A 17,318-nucleotide genomic window follows, 5' to 3' on the forward strand; every position below is an offset into this window, starting at 1 on the left:
ATAGCACCAGACTTTCTCTTTTAATCAGTAAGTGGCTTAGCTATTTTTGTTTGTCTTCTTGCTTCCTTCTTCTTGTTTGCTTTCAGAAAGTATATTTATAGGATGTCTACATTAAGGATTTCAGTGTCTTCCCCTTCTTCTTCCTCTTCTTCTGAGAGTTCTGCCAGTGACCCTACTTACCCTGTTCCTCTTGCTACCCTCGTTGAGTTGTCATCTGACGAGGAAGGGTTGTCTCAGAAGGTGATCCCTGATAGTGAAGAGGGTGTTGATGACAGAGGGCCAGAGGGCGAGGCTCCCCTTGAGGATGCTGGTGGAGATGAGGCCGGAGATGGTGGACTAGGTGATGACGAAGGAGATGAGGAGGATTTTGTTTTTAAGAGACGTAAAGTCTCCTCTGGGACATCTTCTAGTAGGAAAAAACCCTTGTCTGAGTGGACCATCAGTCTGGGTCAAGAAGCCCTTGTATGGATTAGGGCGAGGTACGAAATTCCCCCCTTCATTAGCCTTCGGATTCCATCTGAGGGTTCGGCTGTTAGCCAGGTCTTAAAGGATGATGAACAGTTGCTTTTTGTTGAAGATTTTGAGGCGGGTTTGAGGCTACCACTCGATCTCTTCACCCAAGAAGTGTTCGATAATTTTAAGATCCCCTTAGGTCAACTCCACCCTAACGCCCATCGTCATTTGACAGGAGTTTTTATTCGTGGACTCCAACTGAAGAGACAGGTGGGTTACGAGATTGTTAGGGCGATCTATTCTTTGGGGAGGAAGAAAAGCGATGAGTTCTTCTATTTGCAGCCCGGAAGATCTCCCTTCACTGGCCTTCCCAATTCTTTGAAGCGGTGGAAAGGTTCCTTTGTTATTGCCAAGAAGGAAGGGGGTTGGGGTTCCATTCCGAATGTTTTTGTGGAAGGGCCCCTAAAGTTGGAAAAGGCGAACCTGAGCGAGGCTGATAAAGAGACGTTGCGTCTGCTTCGAGGTAGCACTAAGGTGCACGTAGTGAATCTGATAGATTCCTACTTTGGCTGGGACCAAAGTGTTGCCTCCAAGAGAAATAAGAGAGTGCAGGGTGGAAAAAGGGGGAAGAGGAAGAAGAGTGAGGATAAGAGGGAGACATCGCCTGATAATGGAGATGAGTTCCCTGACATGGGAGAACCACTTCTTTCTTCCACTCTTAATATTTCTTCTATGCCTCTTAGTCCTTCTGGTACCTTGTTTGTGCCATGAAGCTTTTATTTTCTTTAATTTTTATGAGGCGTTTTCTGAATTTTGTTTACTTTGACTTTTCAGTGCCGAACTTCAAGGAGCTTCAGCAGAAGGTCATGGAGGATAGGAGAGCTCGCCGGGAGGCTCGAGAGAGGGAGGCCCTTCCCCAAGCTGTTCCCAAGCCGATTTCTGAGGCTAAGAAGGCGCCTGCCAAGAAAGGAGGCGATGTTCCTTCTACGGCTGGAAGCAAACCCCTTTCTTCTCAGAAGGGTGATGAATCTGCTCCCACTCCTAGGGTGGTGCTGCCAGGCTTCCAGATAAAGGAACCTGTCACCAGCCCTCCTCCTCCTGCTGTTCCCTCTTACACCGGTAAGGGGAAGGATAAGATGGAGGTTCCTGCGAAGGAGAAGCATGCCAGATCCCTTCCTCCGGCTCCCCAAACTGCCCCGGCTGCTTCGACCGGCAGCAAAAGGCGAGCTCCTTCTTCAGGGGGCGAAGATACTGAGGGGGAGGGACCCTCTATGAAAAGGCCCAAGAGGGATGTAATGGTGACTCAGGTCGACCTGCTCCTCCAGAAGTATGGGGCCGATGCTACTGTGCGTTGTCCTGCCGTTGCCCACGACATCTTCCGGGGTTCCTGCTGCCCTTCGGATGTTGACTACTATTTGAAGAGGCCGGACAACGTACTGATGGACGATTGTTTTTCTAACCTGGCAAAGGTGATTATTTTCTAACTTTATCCTTCTGCCTTTTTCCTTCTGTTATGGTTATTTTCTAACTCAGCTTTATTTTATGTTTAGGTTGCCTATGCCATCCGTCAATACCGCTCCAACCGTCTTAACGACGATGAGATGCAGGTGAAGATAAAGACGGAGTACAAGCTGCTGAAGGGAAAGTATGACTCCCTTCGCAGCGAACATGGCGGGTGCACTCAGAAGCTGGACTCTCTTCGTGCTGATGTGGATAGGTTATCCAGAGAGAGGGAGAGTGCTGTGAAGCAGCAGCGTGTGCTATCTGAGGAGGTCGCCCGCCTTAAGAAGGAAAATAAAAATCTGGCGGCAGAGGTGGTGTTGAAAAGTACTGATTATGACGATCTCAAGAAGGAGTTCGACACCACCGTCACGGCCCTTAACGATAAAGTCTCTGTTGCTAAGAAGAGGCTTTATTTGAAGCGGGGCAGGCTGATTCGTGAGAAGGAGAGGCGTCGCCGTAACACCGCCCAGCTAGCCAATGATCTGACTGACTTCACTGAAGCCATCGTGGGTACCTATTTGGAGCGTCATCCTGATGGGGACGTTGAATTCTTATATGGCTTTCCCGAGGGGGTTAACAGTGAGAGTGAGCCAGATTCTCCCCAAGACTTGTTTGTCTCCATCAAGTCTGAAAATGATGGAGGTGCTGCTGAGGAAGCCAAGCAGTCTGCCCAAGGGGTCCAGGAACCTGCCAAGGCTGGCGAGAAGCCTCTTGTTCCCGGTTTGGGAGGTAGTCCTGAGGAGAAGGACTTCGGTTTGATTATTTCTTCTGAGCGCCCTTTTGCTGCTCTGGAGTTATTGGATAGGCCCTCTGATTTGGATTCTATTCTTCCCGGGGCCGATCCTCTAAGTCTAGCCGACGTCCCTTCTCCTTCCCGGTCCGGCAACATTGTTGTCGCTGCTTCTTCAGTTGCGGGGAATTCGCAGGAAGCATTATCTGACCCTGCTGCTTCCGAGGTTGTTAAGGGAGCTCTCCCTGAGAAGATTGAGGATGTGAAGCTTTAGGAGCCCCTTCCCCCCCCTTTTTTTTGTTATGTACTTTGTACATTTGTATATTTTCTTTTGTTAGGAATTTTACTTTCCTTTGTAATTTTTTTCTGGGGCATTTGCCCTCTTTTTAATATATATCTTTTTTGCCTTCTTTATTTTTGAGATAGCTAGTTTCTATGTTCTCTTTATTTTAGGCGATATATATATTTTGACTGTGTATTTTCCTTTTTTGGGAATGAACTCGTCAGTTCTCCCTATTTTGGAAATATTTTGAATAATCAGTAATTATGGTAAAGAGATGATATCTGTGGAAATTCCTTGTCCGAGCAAGGGTAAATTAAAATACTTGCATAAATTCAAATACAATACCGTGATGAAATATCACTTGTAGAAATTGAAACACAATGCTGTGATTAAACATCACTTGGAGGAATTGAAATACAATATTGAAACTAAACATCGCTTGACTAATTATGTTAATTCTTAAGGAATAACTAATCATGTCGGATGGTGACCCATTGTCACTAAATTTTCCTCAAGTTGTTGGCGTTCCATGTCCTTGGTATGATTCTTCCCATGGAGTTAGTGAGTTTAAATGTTCCTTCTTTAATGACCTCGCTGATGGTGTAAGGTCCTTCCCAGTTTGGCTGCAGTTTTCCGCTTCCTGCTTCTCCTATTTTGACTTCGGTTTTTCGCATGACGAGGTCGCCAAGTTTGAATTTTCTTTTCTTTACATGGCTGTTGAAATGTTTGGCCATCTTTTGTCTGTAGGCTTCCATCCTGATATCTGATCTGTTGATTTTTTCAACCACGAGATCCAGATTGTTCCTGAGCTCTTCTTCGTTTTCTTCTAGGTTTAGCTGGTTGTCTTCTGTCCTTGGCGTGGGTGCGCCGATCTCTACAGGAATTACAGCCTCCGTTCCATAGGCTAGGGCGAATGGAGTTTCGCCCGTTGATTCTCTAGGGGTGGTACGGTAGTTCCATAGGACGCTGTAGAGTTCTTCTACCCATCTTCCTTTGCACTCGTCTAGTCTTCTTTTTAGTCCGGCCAGTAGGATTCTGTTGGCCACTTCGGTTTGCCCATTTGATTGTGGATGGTAAACCGAAGTGAACCTTAGGTCGATCTGATACTCGGCACAAAACTTTCTAAACTTTGCTGAGTCGAACTGCTTTCCGTTGTCTGTGATCAGCACCTTCGGTATTCCAAACCTGCACAAGATAGATCTAAAGAAAAAGTTAGTTATGCGTTGTTGGGTGATTTTTGCCAGTGGTTATGCCTCTATCCACTTGGTGAAGTGGTCGATTGCCACTACCAGGAACTTCCGTTGTCCTGTGGCCAAAGGGAGAGGTCCCAGGATGTCCATACCCCACTGGGCGAACGGCCATGCACTGCCGATGGGTTTCATTTCTGAAGCTTGCTTTCTCGGTACCAAGGCATGTTGCTGGCAAGGCCAGCATCCCCTTACTAGCGTTGTAGCTTGTTCTTTCATCGTGGGCCAATAATAGCCTTGTAGCAGTGCTTTCCTGACCAGTGTTGATGCTCCGTCATGTGCTCCGCAGGTCCCCTCATGTAATTCTTTCATGATGTACTCTCCTTCTTCTTTATTCACACATCTTAGCCAGGGATGGGTGAATGACCGTTTGTACAGCTGGCCGTTGTATATTCCGAACTTTGATGATAGTACTACTATTCTTTTGGCTTCCTTCTTATCCTCGGGGAGTATTCCATTAGCCAGGTATGCTGTGAGGGGGGTCATCCAGGTTTCTTCCCCTTCTACCATCAGTACTTCGCCTTCTTCAATTTCTTCTTGAAAGCTAGGCTGTCGTTTGATTTCATGAGGGATGTTTCTCATTGAGTCATAATTCTTTGTTGCTGCCCACTTTGCTAATTCGTCTGATCTTCCATTCATTGCTCTGGGTATTTGCTGTAACGACCAGGATCGCCCATTATCGGCAAAGAAGGTTTTGGCTTGCTTGGCGTATTTCTTCAATGTAGCTTCCTTTACTTCGAAGTTCCCTGAGACTTGGTTCACGACCAGTTGTGAATCACTGTAGATCTGGACTTCGGAGATATTGAGCTCTTCGCATAATTGCAACCCTGTTATCAGCGCCTCATATTCCGCAACATTGTTGGAAGCTGGAAATTCGAGTCTTGCTGAGTATTCCATTTGGATTCTTCCTGGTCCTTTGAGCACGACTCCGATGCCCGCTCCTTCTCCGCAAACTGCTCCATCGACGTGTATCTCCCAGGGAGTCGTTTTGTCCTCCATGGGTTCTTTGAATGTTAGTTCTGCGAAGAAGTCGGCTAGTGCTTGAGCTTTCAGTGCTTTTCGAGCTTCATAGATAACGCCCAGGCTACCTATTTTGACGGCCCATTCTGCTATGCGTCCACTTGTCTCTGCCTTCTGGAGGATTTTTCGTAATGGTTGGTCGGTTCGTACAATGACTTGGTGCCCTTCGAAGTAATGTCGGAGCTTGATGGTGGCGGTGTATACGCACAGCGCCAGCTTTTCCAACTTCGGGTATCTCAGCTCCGCATCTCTGAGTACTTTGCTAATGTAGTAGATCGGGTATTGTTCTCCTCCTTTTTCCGATACCAATACTCCTGCTATTGTTTCGTCAGAGCAAGAGATGTATAAATATAACACGTCGCCCGGATCTGGTCTCGCCAAAAGTGGGGGCGAGGATAGGAAGCTTTTCAATTCCTCAAACGCCTGCTGGCATTCTGCTGTCCATGTGAAGTTCTTGATCTGTTTCAGGGTTTTGAAGAAAGGCAGACATCGTTTTGCCGAGCAGGACATGAACCGACCTAGAGCCGTGATCCGGCCGTTGAGCTTCTGGACTTCATGTATGCTCCGTGGCGGTGTCATTTTTAAGACCGCTTCGATTTTATCTGGGTTAGCCTCAATACCCCGCTGAGAGACCATGTATCCCAAGAACTTGCCTGCCGGTACTCCGAATACGCACTTTTCCGGATTGAGTTTTAGCTGGTATCTCTTTAGCGTCTCTAGGACTATCTTCACATCTGTTGGGTGGTCTTCAGCTCGGACGCTTTTGATGATCATGTCATCCACATAAACTTCCATGTGTTTTCCTATCTGATCTCTGAATATTGAGTTCACCAGCCGCTGATATGTGGCTCCTGCGTTCTTCAGACCGAAGGGCATCATCTTGTAACAAAATAATCCCTGGTCCGTTATGAAGGCCGTCTTCTCCTGGTCCTCAGGTGCCATGGGTATCTGATGATATCCCGCCTTGGCATCTAGGAATGTATAGAGGGCGTGTCCTGCTGTGTAGTCTACTAACTGATCAATGTGTGGAAGCGGGAAACTATCTTTGGGACATGCTTTATTCAGATCTGTGAAGTCCACACACATTCGGTAAGTGCCATTGGACTTTTTTACCATCACCACATTCGCTACCCACTTGGGGTAATAGGCGTCTTTGATCACGTTTGCTGCTTTTAACCGGGCGACCTCTTCTGCGATGGCGAGTTGTTTTTCGGGTGAGTGCCTTCTCTTCTTCTGTATCACTGCCTTTGCGTCGGTCGCTATGTTTAACCGATGACATATGACGTCCGGGTCTACTCCGATCAATTCGTCTGTTGTCCAGGCAAAGGAGTCTCCAAGCGATCTGAGGTTTTCTGTCAGAGATCGTTTGATTTCTTCTCCTAACTCATCTCCAACTTCTATCTCCTTTCCTGGGGATAATTCTATTTTCGCGGTTCGCCCATAATGCTCTGCCCTTTCCTTCTTCTCTGGAGGTTCCATTGTTAGTACTGGCAAGGTTATATGTACTTTCCTGAGAGCTGTAAAGTATGCTTCTCTGGCTGACTTTTGGCATCCTCTGACTTCGGCATCGCCTTCTCTGGTTGGGATTTTCATTAGTAGGTACCTCATGCAAATGGATGCGCACGTATCGTGCAAAAGTGGCCTTCCGAGAATTGCGTTGTATGCGAAGTCCATATTGACCACCATGAATTCTTCTCGGATCTCTTTGTAGATCTCTCCATCCCCTAGTTGGATGTTTATCTCCAGTGATCCTTCCACCTGTACAGATTTGCCTCCTAGTCCCACCAGTGGAGTAGAGACATGTGTCAAATTTTCTTTCTTGAGTCCAATTCTGCCGAACACCTCCATTGTGATCATGTTTACCGAACTTCCCGTGTCTACAAGCATCCGAGATACCTCGAAATTGTTGAGTCGCCCCTTGACAACTAGGGCGTCCTCATGGGGGACTGATAAGCCATGACTATCGCCCTCCGAAAAAGATACGCTTCTGAATTTCTTAGCATTTGGTGCACCTGGGCTAACTGAGTAGACTGTTCTTGCAGCTTTCTTTCTTGTAGTATTGCTGTCTCCTCCGGTCGATCCACCCATTATTACGTTAACCACGCCTGCTGGCTCTGGTCTGGGTCTTCTGGCGGTTTCTTCTTTCCGCTCTTTCTTTCTTTCTGACTCTGTCTCTCTGGCTTCGGTGTCCCTTTTTACAAACTGGGAAAGGGATCCCCTTTCTATCAGCTTCTCTATCTCCTCCTTCAGGTGCCAGCATTCATCTGTGGTGTGGCCGTTGTCTCTGTGAAATTCACAGTATTTGCTATTGTCTCTTTTGCTGGCTGATGCAGCGTTCATCTTTCTTGGCCATCTGACCTTCTCTCGGCTGTCTTTTACCCAAAACAGTACGTTGGTTCTGGTCGTGTTCAGGGGCGTATATCGCCTATCTTCTTCTTTTTTCCTTTTATTTCTGAAATGGTCGTTGCCTTTTTCTCCGAACCTCTTTCCTGTGGGCGATCTGTCCCCATTTCTTCTTTCTGCAAACGTTCGTTCTTCTACCCGTCCGAGGCGATTCTCTATCTCTCTCTGGCCATCATCCACTCTGATCTGTGTATGTGCGATGGTCATCAGTGTGGTAAATGATTTTGGTGATTTAGCCAACAATTCCTTTCGTAGGTCGGAGTTGGTAGTTCCATTGAGTAATGCTGTGTAGGCGATCTCCTGGCTCAGGTCTTCTATCTGCATCGCCTCCTTATTGAATCTTTCTACATACTTCCTGAGTGTCTCTCCTTTCCATTGCATGATGGCCAGCAGGTCTGTGGACAACTTCTTTTGAGGGATGCATGCTACGAATCTAGCCTGGAAAAGTCCTGAGAATTGTTTGAACGTCAGCACTGATCCTGGCTTTAAACTCTGGTACCATTCCTGCGCCAGACCTTTTAAGGTAGTAGGAAAAAGTTTGCATAGTACGTGATCTAAGTTTGTCTGAACATTGATCACCGCTTGGAATTTGTGAATGTGGCTCTTGGGACAGCCTGTTCCATCGTATGATTCCAAATTTGGAGGGTATCTGAACTTTGTAGGGAACTCGTGAGAGATGATGAAATCTGCAAGTGGTGAGTCACTTCGAAGAGAGATGTCTACGTCTTCACATCTTATTCCAAGCCTGCTCATGACTTGGCGGACTTTTTCCTCCAGATGCTCTTCTCCGCCTTTGAGGGTGTGTTGTTCATCCATCCAACGTTCTTCGTCTGGAATTACTATGGGGGCGTTTTGTTTCTTTGCTGAATTTTCCGGGGCACCTTCCTCTCGCATCGGTTCTTTTCCCTTGTCCATGGTCGACGTTGACTTCTGTACTGGTGATTTCGCTGATCCCTGCTCTGGCGACTTTAACGAGATACTCTGTTTGATGTCTTTGAGTAGACTGGTGATTTCTAGGAAAGCTTTGAACATTGCTTGGTTGTTGATTGGCTCTTCCTCAGGTGCTATGGCTATCGGAGGTATCGTCTGTCTTATCGCCAGGGGGTCGCTGGTTTCTCCTTCTTCGCTGGTTGGGGGGAACAGATTTAGGGCCGGTGGTTCTGTTTCCCTGTCTTCTCTGTTGGTAGCTGGTAGAGTGGTATCTCGTAGGGGATCCATTCTTGAAAAAGCAAATTCTGAAAAAGTATCTAAAAGGAACGACGAAACTGATAAGTTCCACGTTCACCGCACCAAATGATACAGGTCGATCTTTAAAGGGTCGCCCGTACTGTTTTTCCTGCACAAGTAACAAATATAAGCTCAAAGGACCTCAGGCTTGCTCAGCCTGAAAGCCACTCCGATGCTTAAGTCAGAGAGGGTTTTTTGGTAGGTAAATGAATGTAAGAGTATTTAAGTCTGATTTGTGCTTACCCTTCTCAGCATTCGGTGGCTTCCTTTTATAATGAGTTTAAGGCGGTTGTTATCTGGTAAATCGTGGGTTTGTCCCACGATTATTGATAATGGTGAATGCACGTTCCCGATTATCCCGGGTAGTGGGTGTCAGGGAACGGAGTGGGTGAGGTCGTCTAGATGGCAGACCTGGAGGAGTTCGCCCGAGACAGACATGGGCGACACTCGTACTGTTGCTGGGCGATGGGAGGTTTGGAGACCCGTTGGGCGAGCATAGCATTTGTTAGGCGATGCTTGGAGCTCTGATATTATTAGGGCGGTATCAATAGTGAAGGGTGGGTTTCTTTTATAGTGAGAATGCATCATTCTCATTTCACTTATTTTCAATGTGGGATTTTAACTATTCCTTCTTTCTTTTAGCAACGAAATTATTTGTCGTTGTAAAATGATAATATTTAAAAACGACACATATTAAATCGTTGGTAAAGCAAATAATTTACAATGACATAATTAGTCGTTGTAAAATAATTATCTTTAAAAACGATATAAATTAAGTCGTTGCTAAAAGTATAACTTTTAATAACGATTTTATTAGGCGTTGTAAAATAATTATATTTAAAAACGACACTAAAATAATCGTTACAAAAGATATATGTATTGTAACGATTTTAATGGTAGTTGTAATAGACCGTTGCTAAACTCACTTTTCTTGTAGTGATCTATACTATGTATATCTATACTTCTATACTATATATAAAAGCACGGAGGGGGGGACAGGCAAATTTACTGAATAATCTTTTTCAGTTTATTATTAAATAAAGGTTTTACAGTCATTAATTAATTACTTATTTAATTAATAACTATTATAATTCAAATCCTAATTAGAATAGGTAGCTAAATTATCTCCAATTTAGTTTTTAGTATGTAAAAAATAACTAAATTGTCTCCAAATTAGTAGGAATACCTATCTTTTAGTTTGATTGAACTACAAAATTAAAATACTGTATTTGGTCAATATATTATTATTTAAATTTTTATCTTATTATTTTTAAAGATATTATTAATAAAATTAAGTTAATTATTTAATTATGGTTATTATAAAACCAAAATAAGATTAATTCAGTATGGAAAAAAAATATAAGAACCGAACATATTATATTTATTTTTATAAAAATTCTTAACTAATTTAATATTAATTATAGATAAAAAATTGATATAATTATAATAAATTTACTAATATGTACATTGACGAGTTACGTTACAAGCCACGTGACGCAATGCGAAACTAGTATATATAAAAGCACGGATGGGAAGGGGACAGATAAATTTACTGAATAATCCTTTTCAGCTTACTACTAAATAAAGGTTTTGTAGTCATTAACTAATTAGTTATTTAATTAATCACTATTGTAATTAAAGTCCTAATTAAAATAGGTAGCTAAATTATCTCCAATTTAATTTTTAATATGTAAAAAATAGCTAAATTGTCTCCAAATTAGTAGGAACACCTATCTTTTAGTTTGATTGAACTACAAAATTAAAATATTGTATTTGGTCAATATATTATTATTTAAATTTCTATCTTATTATTTTTAAAAATATTATTAATAAATTAAGTTAATTATTTAATTATAGTTATTATAAAACCAAAAGAAGAATAAATTCAATATGGAAAAAAATTTATAACCGAATATATTATATTTACTTTTACAAAAATTCTTAACTAATTTAATATTAATTATAAACAAAAAAAATTGATATAATTATAATAAATTTACTAGTATGTTTATTGAAAAGTTACGTTACGAGCCTAGTGCATAGCACGTAATACGAAACTAGTTACATAAAAATTACGATTTTTACATGTAGTTTCATTTTAATCATGATTTTTTAAAGGTGAAATTTAAAGACACGGCCTTTCAATTTCTTTTCAAACTCATCATTTTAATATTTTTTGTTGACTAAATTCTTCACTAAACTATTAATTAAATATCCAAATTATAAATCGACACCAAATTTTATTATCTTTCAGTTAGAGTATGTAGGATTGTGAAATTTTAGTCATAAAAAATACATTAAATTTTACTTTATTGATAGATTTGAAATAAAATGAAAGGTCATGTATATAAATGCCAATTTTTAAAAATCGTGATTAAAATAAAACTATATGTAAAGGTCATAATTTTTTATGTGATTAATCTTTTTTTTAGACTTTTATAATGATACGCTTTAACTTAGTTGGCGTTTGATAAAACTGAAAATTAAGCTCTGAAAATTAAATGCCGAAAATAATAACTGCTGATATTTTTATTTGCTAAATTACATAAGTCTGTTTGATAACTGCAGACTTGCAATTACTGAATATTATTAAAATTATTATATTTAAATATTAAATCTTTAAAAATTAATTATTAACCTTTCTTGTCTTCTTAATGATAAAAGAACTTCTTGAATTTTTGTATTGTTTTTTTTCTTTTTATTTTAAGGTGACTTTTATATAAGAAAAAGGTGAAGGGATTGAAATTCTAATTTTAACTCTTAAATCCAATAATCATCACATTGGCCCGTAACTATGATTCACATGAGCCATATATTAGAGTAATAAAATTAATCCAACATTCTCCCACTTGACCCATGTAGAGATTTGATACTTTAGTTGAACATTTCAAGTCATCATCTTTACTTAAATTAAACTGGTGGATTTATGACGGTCATAAATCATTTAATAGATATTATCTAAATAATGATATCCTTTTATGAAAGAATGATAAATAGTATGTCATGCTAATTCCGCTATGAAAGGATATCATTATCTATTATCTTTTCATAGGGAAATTTGCAATGTATTTACCATTTTTTTCATGAAATTGCTTCACTAGCCAGTAGAAACATATTAACCAAATCTAGATTTTCTTTATTTTATACATTCGACATAGATTGAGTCTGATTTTTAATCTATTATTACTTGATAATCTATACATGAACATGTAATTTTTAGTGTCTTGTAAATACATGAGGATTCTATTTGCAACTCTTAAATATACATATTTTGGATAATTTTTATATCAACGAAACAAAACTTATATAACTTAATGCATGTATGAATATACATCATCCATTTAACTTTCAATACACATAAAATATTTTTCATTAATTTACATTCTAATTCCTTCTTTGAACGTACATTTCATTTTACTGAAATTGTCCCCTTTCTAAATTGGCATTATTTATGCTGAGCACTTTTCAATTATGAATCTCTCTAAAACTTTACTTATGTAGTCTTTTTGAGACAATTTGAACAGTCATTGTGATCTATTTCGGAACATTTCTATTCCAATTATATAAGATGTTTCACTTATATCTTTTATTTCAAAGTTTTTTAAGAGAAACTCCTTTATATAATGTAACAACCCTACAACATTTGCAGTAAGAAGGATATCATCAACATACATGACTAGTATGATAAATTTGCTTCCACTAACCTTCATGTAGATACACCGATCAATAATATTTTCTTCAAAATCACAAGACAATATGGTACTATTAAATTTAAGATACCATTTTCTCAAAATTTGTTTTAGCTCATATATTGATTTTTTTTTACACATCAAATTTTCTTTTTCTATGGTCACAAAATCTTCATGTAGAATAAATTGTTCAAAACTGTAAAATAGAGTAAGTATATAAAATTTGGTTGGAGTTGAATTTACTTTAAACTATGGAATCCAACTTATTTTTTGAGTTGGGTTGGAAATGTCCTAAGCTTATATACAAATACTTTTTAGATAGGAAAGTGATTTTTTTGATTATTTTTCAAAAGTTTGTCCGGTTTTAGTCAAAAATTGAATTTTACGGGTTTAATCCGGATCAACCCTAGTTTGGTTCTTAAGGCATTGATTATAATGAAGTTTGAACCATACGTCAGATGTTGTAGATAAGGTTATCGTGACCAAATTTTGAACTAATCTTTTCCCTGTTAAATTAGAGGAGACTATGAGCAAAGTCAAAATTACTATAATATTAATTGTTTTTCTCCAAAATAAGCTTACTGTAATATATACTTTTATCTTTGACAAAAAATAAAAGTATATACTTTTACAATCCACTTAAATTTAACTTAATTTTGATAAAATTGATCATCTATATGAGATTATATTATAACTAGTTAAATTAAAAAGGTCGGGTCCTGATCCCACTATTTTATTACTACTTCACTCTACTCACTAGTTTTATCAAAATCACTAAATAAGTAAGTTTTTCGATAAATTTCTAACGGACTCTATAATGAACTTTATATATTAGGTTATAGGTATTTGATTCGGATTTGGATATTTTTTATTTCATCCAAGTTAGGTCTGAATTTTATTTTTTTTTAATCTGTTTTTTTAAGTACGTATTTTTTTAAAAAAAAAAAAGACTCTCACCCATATCTGTATAGTCTAATTTATTAAATAGATTTAGATAATACTATATGTTAGACCCGAGTAAGAATTTGAGCTTCCATGTAAATTCAGATCCGGTTGGGTAGGTCAGAATCTGCCCAAGGTCCACACAGGCCAGGTAATTGCACTTCAGTCAGTTGATACTAAACTAAAAGATTATGAAAACTAAGCATGTAAAATGAAGGCATTGCCATTCAAAATACAACTCGAAAATTCAACAACACAATGAGGAAAAAAAAAACCTGACACAAACTGCCACAGAATAGAAGAATCCTGAACTCAGAATCCTTCTAAACTAAAAACAAAAATTAACAAACATGAAGAATTAAAGAAACACAATAAATCTCCGGACGAGATACTCAGTTTTTGCCACCAAGAACAGCTTTAAGCTTCTTGACAGTAGCATCATCAAGAAAAGTAGTTTTCTCAACCAATTCAGAAGGCAAATCGTTGGCGAAAAGTGCGAAATCCGTAATCTGAAGACCTGGTCTTGGACTACTGAAGCTGACAAAAGCAAGAGCAGAACCCCCACCAGAATTAATCTGAAAATGCAATAGTCCCTGTGGAAATATCATAATATCTCCCTTGTTCAGAGTTTTGAAATAAACTTTATTATCCGACGAAGAAATAAAACCTGCACAGAGTGTTCCTGTAACTACAATGAGCGCCTCTGAAGCTGCAGGATGCGTGTGCATTGGTACGACACCCCCAGCTTCCAAGTCTAAACGGGCCATGGACAGTCCGAGCCCATTGACACCAGGGAATTGGTCGACAAATGCAGGTGTCACGGCAGCTTTGATGAGCGGAATGATTTTTCCGGGACCGGCTAGGCCGGAGTAAACGAAGTCGTTTACGGTGACTGTTTTCTTGCAAGGGTATCCTGCAGGACCATCGGCAGCTTTTAAGTCCGCCACGCAAAAGTCTTGCACTAATGCGAAAGAGGAAGATGAAAGGAGAGAAAATATGAAGAAGATTGGTAGAATCATCTTCATTTTAGTGATGATTTTTGCTGTTTGTGTGTTCTTACAGTTCAGAGCGTGAGTAATGGGAGATGTGATGCCATTTATATAGTAGAGTGATGTAGATTTTTTAAGTCAGTGCAATTTGGTTCGGTTGGTTTAACAAAATCTAAAACCGAAACATTTTACAAGGGATACCGTGAAATTGTCAGTTCGGTTGATCAAATTTTATATAAAAAAAATAAGTTGGTTTTGGTTCGGTTTAATTCATAATGATTTAAACCAAAATTGCATACGTTATTAATCTATATATGTGCTTTGAACAATGGCGGAACCATAATTATTTTTCAGTCTTGACTAGACGACGTGTAAATAATAAATATGTAAATATCATTTGCATAAAATTTACGTTAATAATAAACTAAATCAAATACAACATTAACTTTATATATTAATTTCAATCACCACAACGCAATTATATTATTCTCGTCTGTATAGTTTGAAAGCCTTATGAAATTTGAAAGCCTTATGAAATAGACTGGTCCAATATCCGCAACTATATTCGTAGAATATTTCAAATTCAATGCGTCATTATTTTTACCTGAAGTTATGAACGAATTATCTTCTTTATCACAAGATTTAGCATCTCTTGATGTTCTAATAAGAATTATCAATAACCTAAATTGTTTCATTTTTATTAGTTTTTATCAATTCATTTCATTAAATATTCACACAAAAATCTAAATGAAAAATATCCATCATGTATCAATAAAATAAATTAAAAAAATTATAGTTAAAAAATATTTATGTGTCGTAGTCTAATCAATTTATATATTTCTATAAATAAATCAATTTAGATAATTTAAAATTATAATTTAGTATAATTATTATATAAAAAATTATTCAAAATTAGAGGTGGTTTGGTTTTGGAAGAGAAAAGATTATTAGAGAAATATTAGAATTGGTAATTTTTAATTGAAAATTTTAGTTTTATTTTGAAAGATAAAATATTATAAAGTTATAGGTTAGAGAATTAGATTAGAGAATTGATAGCGAATTAAATAACTTGGTAAAGAATTAATATTTGTTAGATAATTAATTTAGTAGCTTATATGGTTTGTTAATTTGTTTGAAAATAGAAACAAGGGATACCTCCTCAGAGTCAGCTCCTCTGTTATACTATGCACAAACAGGATTATTTAAATCCCTTTGTAAAATAGATTGGTCTAGAATTTGCAATTAAATTTGCAGAATTAAAAGTTTGGATATATTTTTAAAAGGTTTGATTTTTAATACTACTAGACCTATTTTTAATTAAAATATACTTTTCAATTAGCCACGCAAAGCTTTCCTCTAAAAGAAATTATTCTAATCCAAATCTTTTTAAACTAAATAGAATTTTAAGGTATATTTATTAATTTAATATATATATATATATATATATATATATATATATATATATATACAGTCGACCCTCTAATAGTTAATATTTTATAAATTAATAATTCTAATAATTAATAGAAAATTGAGAGAACCAACTTCGTTCCACGTCGGATAATTAATAATTCTATTATTTAATAATTAATAAAATTTTAAATATATTTTACATGAATATTAATTATTAGAGAGATTCTTTTTAAGAAAATATATAACAATTGATGATTTATTTGAGGCAATACTAACCTTAATTCATAAAGTGGAAGTTAAAATACCATCAGATTATGACTTTCTTATTCTTTTGAGAAATTTTAAAAGAAGTTATTAGATAAACAAATTAAAGTAAGTAAAGTATCTCTAGTATAAAAAATATTAAAAATTATTTTACTTTATTCATACAACTTTTTAATAATTATTTTTTGTTTTGATATCAATTGATATTTTTTAAATTAAATATAAAATTATTTCTTTTAAATTGAGTGATTGTAAAGTGTATTTAGTTAGTTTTTTTATAATATAATATTACTATTAGGTCTATTAATATAGATGCTTTAAAATATATTTTATAATTTTTTTTATACAAATTCTATAAATTAATAATTCTAATAATTAATAAATTTTTGATCCACCATGTATATTAATTATCAGAGGGTCGACTATATATATATATATATATATTTTATATATCAAAAGATGACGTTTCGAAGTTTGATTTTTGGTGGATTTAGTTAGCAACAGTAGAAATCAAAACTTCGTACCCGTTTGACATTCAAACTAAAAAAATTCAACAAGTTCAATCGAGTCAGACTAAATTTCGGTCTGATCTGATTCAAAAGAAATGGTCGAACTCGATTTTTGCTGGGCCTTGATTGCAAATATCGTTAGGGTATATGCCCGTACTAGAGGAATCACATGCATGAAGATGCTAGAATACATATGAAACGACAGATTTTCAAATTGTGATGCATGTGATTCTATAATCTTTTAAGATAGAAACAAGAATTCTCTTTTTCTTTGAATGGGCGAGAAAAAAACATGATCTACATATCTATCCTTGCAATATCATATTTCTTTTGTAATGTAATCTCAAATTAGAAATTTCAAATTCATTTCATCAGTTTTTCCTCCGTTTATCAATTGCCTTTTAGGGTTAATTACTTGTGTTTCAAGTTATAGTTTCATGTTTAGACCACTTTAATAAGTTATATTCTTTATTAGATAATTAATTTTCTTGCAGGGAAATTGGCTGCAAATGTAGAGAATCTTGAATTCAGCTTGTTGTATCTGAAATTTCTTTGATAATTAAATTTTTCATCAATCTGAAATCCCATTCTAGTATGAGCTATTACATAAATATCATACAATTGAATGATAACCTGCTATTAACCTAAT

At 37.3% G+C, this 17,318-nt stretch overlaps 2 protein-coding genes across 2 annotated transcripts; both read right to left on the reverse strand.

Moving 5' to 3' along the window:
• Nucleotides 1–3,469: 3,469 nt before the first annotated feature.
• Nucleotides 3,470–8,554, reverse strand: LOC126668729 (uncharacterized). The gene is made up of 2 exons (XM_050361911.1): nt 4,223–8,554; nt 3,470–4,111 (listed from the first exon to the last, which is right to left on the reverse strand). Exons 1-2 carry the CDS (start codon nt 8,552–8,554, stop codon nt 3,470–3,472), a joined length of 4,974 nt encoding a protein of 1,657 aa, XP_050217868.1.
• Nucleotides 8,555–13,704: 5,150 nt separating this feature from the next.
• LOC126670028 (auxin-binding protein ABP19a-like) lies at nt 13,705–14,579 on the reverse strand. Its single transcript, XM_050363678.2, has one exon. The coding sequence runs from the start codon at nt 14,520–14,522 to the stop codon at nt 13,890–13,892; it is 633 nt and encodes a 210-aa protein (XP_050219635.1). The 5' UTR covers nt 14,523–14,579; the 3' UTR covers nt 13,705–13,889.
• Between the last annotated feature and the right edge of the window lie 2,739 nt (nt 14,580–17,318).

Source organism: Mercurialis annua, linkage group LG2 (genome assembly GCF_937616625.2).
Source record: "Mercurialis annua linkage group LG2, ddMerAnnu1.2, whole genome shotgun sequence".
Classification (NCBI taxonomy): domain Eukaryota; kingdom Viridiplantae; phylum Streptophyta; class Magnoliopsida; order Malpighiales; family Euphorbiaceae; genus Mercurialis; species Mercurialis annua.

What these genes read in the sequence shown, in the direction of transcription:
- LOC126668729 (XM_050361911.1), bottom strand. Translation starts at nt 8,554, where the DNA reads ATGGACAAGGGAAAAGAACCGATGCGAGAGGAAGGTGCCCCGGAAAAT. An exon ending in ACTTCACCAAGTGGATAGAG is followed by an intron (nt 4,112 to 4,222) that starts GCATAACCACTG and finishes AACGGAAAGCAG; the next exon opens with TTCGACTCAGCAAAGTTTAG.
- LOC126670028 (XM_050363678.2), bottom strand. Translation starts at nt 14,522, where the DNA reads ATGAAGATGATTCTACCAATCTTCTTCATATTTTCTCTCCTTTCATCT.